Below are 8236 nucleotides of genomic sequence, written 5' to 3'. Positions count from 1 at the left end.
AATATAGAGGGAACAATTTTAGTGTGAGAATGCGGTAATTCGATGAAGGCAGTTTTAGTAGGTAAAATTCGAAGGGAGTCGAGTTCAAAAACGGTGTCACCGATGTTTGGATCTATGATCATTTTTTCCTCCAAAATTTTTGCTTTCTCCAACGTGAGGCTTTCTTCTAATGCATATTTCACATGGTCCTCGCTGCTTATTGCTATGGAATCCTGCACGAAGGGGTCAAAAATATCTACAAGTAGAGCGGTAGGTAAGTCAGTTGGATACCTCATGGATTCATAGATGTTGAATCTTATGATTTCACCATCGAATTCCATAGTGAGACTTCCACTGTGCACATCGATTTTTGTTCTAGCCGTCTTGAGGAATGGTCTTCCTAGCAGGATTGATGTGGAATTGGGGGAGTTGTCTTCCCTCATATCCAATACGTAGAAATCGGCAGGAAATACTAATTCATTTACCTGTACGAGAACATCCTCCAAGACTCCTTCCGGGTAGACTACAGATCGGTCTGCAAGTTGGATAACTACCCCCGTTTCTTTTAAACGACTGACTTTCAAAGACTCAAAAATGGTTAGAGGCATAACATTTATAGATGCTCCAAGATCGCACATAGCCTTCTTTATTCCAATCATGCCAATTTTACATGGTATGGAGAACGTACCTAGGTCCTTACATTTTGGGGGTAATTTTCGTTGGAGAATTGCAGAGACGTTCTCTCCCACGCTTACCCATTCATTTCCCTTGAGTTTTCCCTTGCTAGTGCACAATTCTTTGAGAAATTTCGCGTATCGGGGTATTTGCTTGATGGCATCGAGTAAAGGGATGTTTACCTCTACTTTGCGGAATGTCTCAAAAATCTCTTTTTCTTCCTCTTTCTTCTTTGCTTTGGTGAATCTCTCTGGGAAGGGTGGTCTAGTCACCAAAGGCTTTGGATGATCTACTTCGTGTTCGGTTTGTTCTTGTTGGACCTCAATTTCTTTTTCCGGCTTTGTTTTCGCATCATGCCCACGTTTTGTGTTGTCTTCCTTCACATGTTCCTGCAGTTCTTTTCCACTACGAAGCGTAATAGCACTAGCGTTTTGTCTAGGGTTAATAACAGATTGAGAAGGTAGCTTACCTTGGGACTCGAGCTTACTAACAGACGACGCCAGTTGACTGATTTGAGATTCTAGATTTTGAATGCTCTAATTGTTGTGTGTTGGTCACTAGTGCTTTCATCATGTCTTCGAGGGATGTGTTGGGCGTGGGGTTAGGTTGTGGAGGTGGTCGGTATTGAGGTTTTTGAAAGTGTTGGTTGCCGTAACTCAGATTCGGGTGGTCCCTCCATCCGGGGTTGTATGTTTTGGAGAAAGGGTCATATCTTCTCTGTTGTTGTCCGGTGAATCCTCCTACGGCGTCGGCATGTTCGGTAGTTGATTCTTGAAGAGTTGGGCACATGTCGGTTGCGTGTCCCTTTAAGGTGCAAATACCACATGCTTTGACTTGTTGGTAAGTATCTGCAACAACTTTTTCAACAATAGTTGTTAGTTGATTTAAACGTTCTTCAAGATTACTTACCACGTGGCTCTTCCTAGGTGGATCATCATGTCTAACCCCAAATTGTTGCGTGTTGGACGCCATAGTCGAGATTAGTTTACGCGCCTCGGTGGGGGTTTTGTCGAACAATGCTCCGCCACTTGCCGCATCTATCAGTTTTCTATCCATATTTGATAGGCCTTCATAGAAATACTGGATCAACAGGTGGTTTGGGATTTGATGATGGGGGAAACTTTCCACTAGTCGATTGAATCTTTCCCAATATTCGAAAAGACTTTCCCCCGCGTATTGTCGAATTCCACTGATCTCCTTTCGGATTGTTGTGGCTCTTGAGGCAGGGAAGTATTTCTCAAGGAACTGCTTTTTGAGATCGTTCCATCTTGTAATGGATCCTGAAGGTAGGAGATACAACCAATCTTTCGCTTGATCGGCGAGAGAGAAGGGGAACGCTCTCAATTTGACTTGTTCCTCGCTTATGCCTTGTGGTCGCATTCCGGAACACACCACATGGAATTCCTTCAGATGCTTATGTGGATCTTCACCTGCGAGACCACGGAAGGTAGGAAGTAAATGAATTAATCCAGATTTCAGTTCAAAATCTACCTCTAGATCGGGGTATTCAATGCACAGTGGCTGCTGGTTTAGATCGGGCGACGTCATGTCATCGATCGATCTTTCAGGGATCAAAGCCATTGTCTCTTCTTCGAATTCGCTTAGAGATTCCTCAAACTCAAAAGTTGGGTCTTCTTTGTCTTCGTATGGAGCGGATGTTCCTTCCAATTGTTGCTTGGTCTCCTGACGAAGTCTTCGTGCGGTCTTTTCGATTTCGGGGTCGTATACCAATTCACCTGTACGAGAAGACCTTGGCATTAATGGTGATAAAAATCAAGTAACTAAAAATAAAGAAATATACTTAAAAACGCCAATCCCCGGCAACGGCGCCAAAATTTGATGAGTGTCGAAGTCACCAAAAATAATTCCTACTACACTTGTGAAAGTGGGAGTAGGGTCGAATCCACAGGGATTGGCTTTAAGTTGATTTCTTTAAGAGAAATAGAAAATAATGGGGGGAGATTTGATGGTAAAAAGAAATAATCAAAAACTAAATAAATAATTAAAAATACCTGGTGGAGATATATGAGGGAGATTTTCCGGTTAAGGCTAGGATTATGCTTGATTCTCGTGAGTTGATCATTGATGCAAGAATAACACGTGTATTGGACAAATAAACCAGTTATGGTCGTTGGTACGACCTAACAACCTCACCTTTCCTTACCTTTTCGTTAGCCAAGGTACGACCGTTGGCTAGATCTCTAATTAATAGACAACCTTGGGAACGTCCACAAGATTTAATCTATTAACAGTATTAAGAATTAGAAAGGCCTGATTCTAATCAACAAACTCCTACGAGGACAATTCGTTTAAACTAGATCATGCATTCCCCATAACATAATTAAATACTGTGACATAACTAATCATGCTACGTTGCCACTAAGTATTGAACTAAATAAACAATTACACGGATTTATAAAGTTCAATTAGCTAAGCAAACCTTCTTGATAATGAACAACCGGCCGAATCATTCATAAATCAGATGTTTGTAATTAAAGCACAGAGAATAACATGAATATTTGCTTGACAAGTGTAGAACGCAGATTAGATCTCACAAGATATGGGAATCAAGCAATCACCATACCTTAACCAGGAAATAAGGAATTTAGCCGGACATACTAATGGAAGAACACACTAGAAAGTGGAATTCCATTAATTCCGGTAGTAAAATAAAATAAAAGAGAAGAGATGAACAGAGAATTCTATAGAGTTCTAAGATAAAAACTGAATGTCTTCTAATGAAGAGATCCCCCCTATTTATAATAAAAGTTCCCTACGAATCTAGACGTAGTGGGGGGATAGATATGTGATAAACTCTAAAAAGGTAAAAAGATTACAAAAGATAAGCTTAAAAGAATCCTTTCTAAATCTAAACACTTGATTCCTTTATCTCTTAGGAGAATCGTTCGTGCTTATCCTTATCCCGAGTTGACTACTCCATTAAGCGTGGGCACGCTTTGTCAATTCTGCAGAAACGTCCTTGTAATCTTCCTTTTTGCTGAATATGCAATAAAATCACATAATTAGGAATATTTTGGCTTAAAAAAGGAAGATTAAATTGCTATAAAATCATTATAATTGCAGAGTTATCAATGCTCCTTGCCATTGAGAAATGCGTCGGCAGGTTCCGAGATTGTGTGCGAGACTTTAAGGCGTGAGTGCCTAGAGCCTCGGCGAGTATGGGCATTCTGGATAGGCAAGCGCGAGGGTACACGATGCAGGACAGGGATGCGTTGAGATGTCGTGCTATCGAGCTTCAGTTTCGAGGACATGCGACGGACTGTCGGTATACTCTGATGATGTGCAAAGGCTGGTTGAAGGTTAGGCATAACCTGAGACGCTGCACGAGCAAAAAATATATGATAATTACATTCTGCTATGAGACAAAAGAGTACGCCCGTGACAATTGGTATCAGAGCCCAGATAATCCCGGGCTCCCGAAGGAGAGTTGCGTGAGTTGAAGATCTGGATTGGCATATGAGCTCTACATCAGGTAGAGGCAAATTGGTTGAGACCGTCAGTTGAGACAAAACCATACCGTCTTTTTGGGGGATGTCTACCACAGAGATTATGTTGGGTAGAGCCCTTTGTGTGCGTTTGGGCTGCTTCAGAGAGCAAGCGTTTACGGTCCAACTTCGTTGTTGTGGATTGGTAGTTGAGAAAGCATCGCGATGTGTTGGGTGTGTTGTCAATCGTGGTCCCAAAAAAGTTTTTTGGGCAGAATGATATCAGATTTTCAAAATTCATCTTGGCTTCTTTAAGTGAGAGGGGGACATGCCGATGCGTCGGGTGGACTACGAGAGCCACGATTGCGAGAGAAGCAATCATGTGTGTGGAATTGCCGCAAGTCAGGAGGTGATCAAGGCGTTGAGTCCGTTTGGTGGACGAGATACCACCTTGAGTTGAGAGTGGTGTATGAACGGCCACCTTCTCATGAGTTTGAGAACTTTCCAGCGGGGAAAGATGTGCTGATTATTTAGGTGTAGAAGCACAGTTGCAACTGAGGTTCTGACAAGCCACCCTTAGGGTTGCGAGGACTGGATGTTGAGACCCCTTCCTTTCTAGGCAGTTGTCAATGAGAGCCGTGTGTGGCCGTTCATAAATGTGATGAAGTGCTATTGTAGTAGTTGATGGTGCGTCTAGAGAGAGACAACACGCTTCAAGAACAAAGGGGCATAAGCATCCGTTATGTGAGAATGACAACTTGTCCGAAGCTTGAGTGGGAACAGACCACTAAGCCATGTGTTGGGTGCTTGTCAGGAGCACAAGTTTGAGCAGAGTTGAGAATGTTCTTCGAGGGGATTCTCACACCATACTATGGGCTCTTTGCTTTAAGGATTCCGAAGGGGACTACCGCGTCGAGAATTATGAGGAGCATCGGGCTCCATTGGGACCATGAGCGGCATGGTGAGCACGAGCTGGGATTAGAAAATTTTACTCTTATGGTCGATGTTAGACATGTTGCGGCGGGCTGGGGAGCGAGAATCCCGACCTTGCAGTTGCAGTGGGTGCTCGGGCCAGGACATGAGATTGAGTTTTGCGGCTGGGTTAGGACTTGTGCTTGGTTGTCGGCCAAATTGGGCGCAAAGGTCCCATTTTCGTGTTGGGTTGAGCAAGAACCCTTTGGAGAGACGTTCGGTCCACGAGCGGCGTGGTTCCGATAGTTGGGCATCTGGCCTATGTGTTTGAAAGTGTTTAAGTGTGGTCTACTGCAGAAGCGGGTTTGCGTGTTTGCCGAGGACGGAAACACATCGAGTGGGGGAGAGAGTGCGAAGCGTGCGCACAAACTCCACACTTCGCACATTCCAGATCAGTTCGGGTGTATTTGAGGCACTGTTTTGAGGAACATCAGACACTTCATTCATTCCAGATCAATTCGGGTATATTTGAGGCACTATCTTGAGGGACATCGGAGATGTCAGAGGCGCATTTGACACACTTGGAGCACAGTTGTTACCCAACAGTTGAGAATGTTGGGAAGAGAGTGTAAGCAACGTACACAGACTCCAGTATCAGTTGAGCAATAGTTGGGAAGAGAGTGTAGAGAAAGGCACAGACTTCCAATGATGATTGAGCAACAGTCGAGAAGAGAGTGTAGAGCGAGGCACAAACTTTCGACTTCGTGGGCAACATTGGGAAGAGAGTGCCAAGTGAGGCATAAACTTCCAACATGAGCAACATAGGGAAGAGAATGTAGACGAATACACAGACTTCCGAGTCAAGAAATTAATGAGAAATACAGTGCACTGACGCACTATTTGTTTAGTGCTACCCACCACCTTGGGAAGAGAGAGCAGAGAGAGGCGCAAACTTCCGCTTTTGAGTTTCTGTGTTGAATGAGTGCATCAGAGACACTATGTGTAGTGGGGGAGCTTAACACCCATTTGGGGAAAGGGTGTCGACGAGTACACGGACTTCTGCTTGGGTTGAGTTGATCACATTGTGTGCAGCAAGGGCACCATTTGTGAGGAGATCACATGTTGTGCTGAAGAGGTACTTCACGACTGGAGCGCTCGAAAGAGCAGGAGGTTGGTCTGGTGTCACGTGATATTGAGAGAGAGTATTGGGCACCGCATAAACCTTAATCCTTTGTGTATATGTTGATGAGGTCGTCAACAGATCGAGTGGGGGAGAGTGTCACTGGCCGCACCTTGGGCTAGACGGTTGGCAGTGACTTGTGGATGTCATCCAGGAGGTAAGGGGATGCCGGCCAGCACGCAGGTGTGCAAATGGTTTTCGAGCAGAGACTCTTATCGATTAGGAATTCTACTATTGTCTATATCGGAACTTCCTTGATGTGTGGGGATGTTATCCACCAAGTATGAATTCATTCCGAAGACGTTTGGCCATGGAGATATAAGGGCGATGATCAAGCGCCACCATGCGCGCGAGCAGGAGATAAATGTGTGAAGTAGAGTTCTTTATCCTTGGAGATTTGCAGAATTGTTTCTATGGCAAGATCCTTGGAGTGTTGGGAGCACCTCCAAGATGTTTCAGAGGTATACGGTTCTGTTTTCAGTAGGGAACTACGACGATGTTCAGAGTCTGCCAGTGTAGTGGCGAGATTATAGTTTCAGAGTATTGTTGGAGCAATTTCTCAGCCATGGATGATCGGATGGGGTTGAAACTCTATAGTTATGATGTGGAAATCATAGGCTACGTACGGTTCAAGCGGGACATGAATTGGAAGTCGGCTGAAGGAAATGCAGAAAAAGTGCTTTCCTCGGCCCTATTAGTATTCTACTCTTGGAACAAGAGAACATATTTTTAAGCCTATTATAAGAGGAGCATGCAGTGGTGAGCTCCAAACAGCCCTCCCCGTGCACGACGACAGAAGCATGAGACAACGTTTGCACTAAATGAGCATTCTCTTGGAGCATGATGGGGGTCTTCAAGAGCCGGGTCTAGGCAGCTCAAAGGAGTGCTTAGAGTCCCCGAAGGGCATGGGAACCTGACGGGAAGCGTAGGATTAGGATGGCCTACGTTAGATGCCAACACAGCCGAGAGGCTCCGTGTGATTCGCAAGGTTGCCCCACAGGCTGCGGGATATCAGTAGCAACACCTCTCGTGCGAACGGGTGACCAAGGCAAGCACTCCAGGACCTCGTGATCCAACTCATGGCACGTGCTATCAAGTTCTAGCCATCTACGGGGGTCAGTTGGTTAAAGATGAGCGGTTGTGGGATGACGCCGCACTATGGGTATTAAATGAAGCCAAGCCGAAAGGCAAGAAAGCATGTCGGGCTTGCCGTGCAAGATCAAGACAGGATGTCGGCATATCGAATGAGCCTCGAACTTATGATGCATTCCTACTCGGGCGAGGCATGGAAGGCGGCCACGACGAAGGCGTGCGTCTAAGATGCACCGAGTGAGCGTTGGGCATGAGATGAGCGTTGCGAGCGCATGCGTAGCGCCCTAATGCCAAGGCAAAGCGAGGATGCTCCTTGCCATTGAGAAATGCGTCGGCAAGTTCTAAGATTGTACGAGATGCTAAAGCGTGAGTGCCAAGAGCCTCGACGAGTATGGCCATTCTGGATAGGCGAGCGCGAGGGCACGCGGTGCCGCGCAGAGATGCGTTTATATATCGCACTAGTGAGCTTCAGTGTCGATGACAAGCGATGGACTGTCGGTATACTCTGATGATGTGTGAAGGCTGGTTGAAGGTTAGACGTAACCTAAGATGCCGCACGGGCGAAAAATATATTAGAATTACATTCCGCTGCGAGACAGAAGAGCACGCCTGTGATACCGTTGAAGAGGACTCAGGTGACTCAGCCCCCTCTGGTGAGGGCCTCACTCTCTCCTCTTCCGGGGAAGAACCCTCCCCCTCATTTTCTCCCCTCTTCCTCGTCAATATCTTTGTCGATCAGGCGACGAGCGGCAGCAGTGGCCTGCCTCAGGTTTCTCCTCAGGCCCCTTCCAAAATGAGGCAGGGCACGGCCCGTCCTCTTGAAAGTGGCCTCTGAGGGATCATTGCCTCGAAGGATTTCCTTGAGGAAATGTACGGAGTACTAGAGGGAGACATTCTTTTTACAAAGCAAAAGAACTCTGAAAAAGGAGGAGGAACTTTGAAGAAGAATTGT

The 8236-nt window shown here is 45.6% G+C and overlaps 1 protein-coding gene across 1 annotated transcript in view; it reads right to left on the bottom strand.

Moving 5' to 3' along the window:
• LOC105162232 overlaps nucleotides 1-2412 on the bottom strand; it is a 5561-nt gene extending 3149 nt beyond the window's left edge. Inside the window, 2 exon segments of the mRNA XM_020694094.1 lie at nucleotides 154-1190; nucleotides 1564-2412. Of these exon segments, the coding sequence (XP_020549753.1) occupies nucleotides 154-1190; nucleotides 1564-2412 (1886 nt within the window).

The sequence above is a fragment of the Sesamum indicum genome, linkage group LG5 (genome assembly GCF_000512975.1).
Source record: "Sesamum indicum cultivar Zhongzhi No. 13 linkage group LG5, S_indicum_v1.0, whole genome shotgun sequence".
In the NCBI taxonomy this organism is placed as follows: domain Eukaryota; kingdom Viridiplantae; phylum Streptophyta; class Magnoliopsida; order Lamiales; family Pedaliaceae; genus Sesamum; species Sesamum indicum.
The sequence above is the reverse complement of the archived record's forward strand: the minus strand, read 5'-3'. Positions and strand labels throughout refer to the sequence as shown.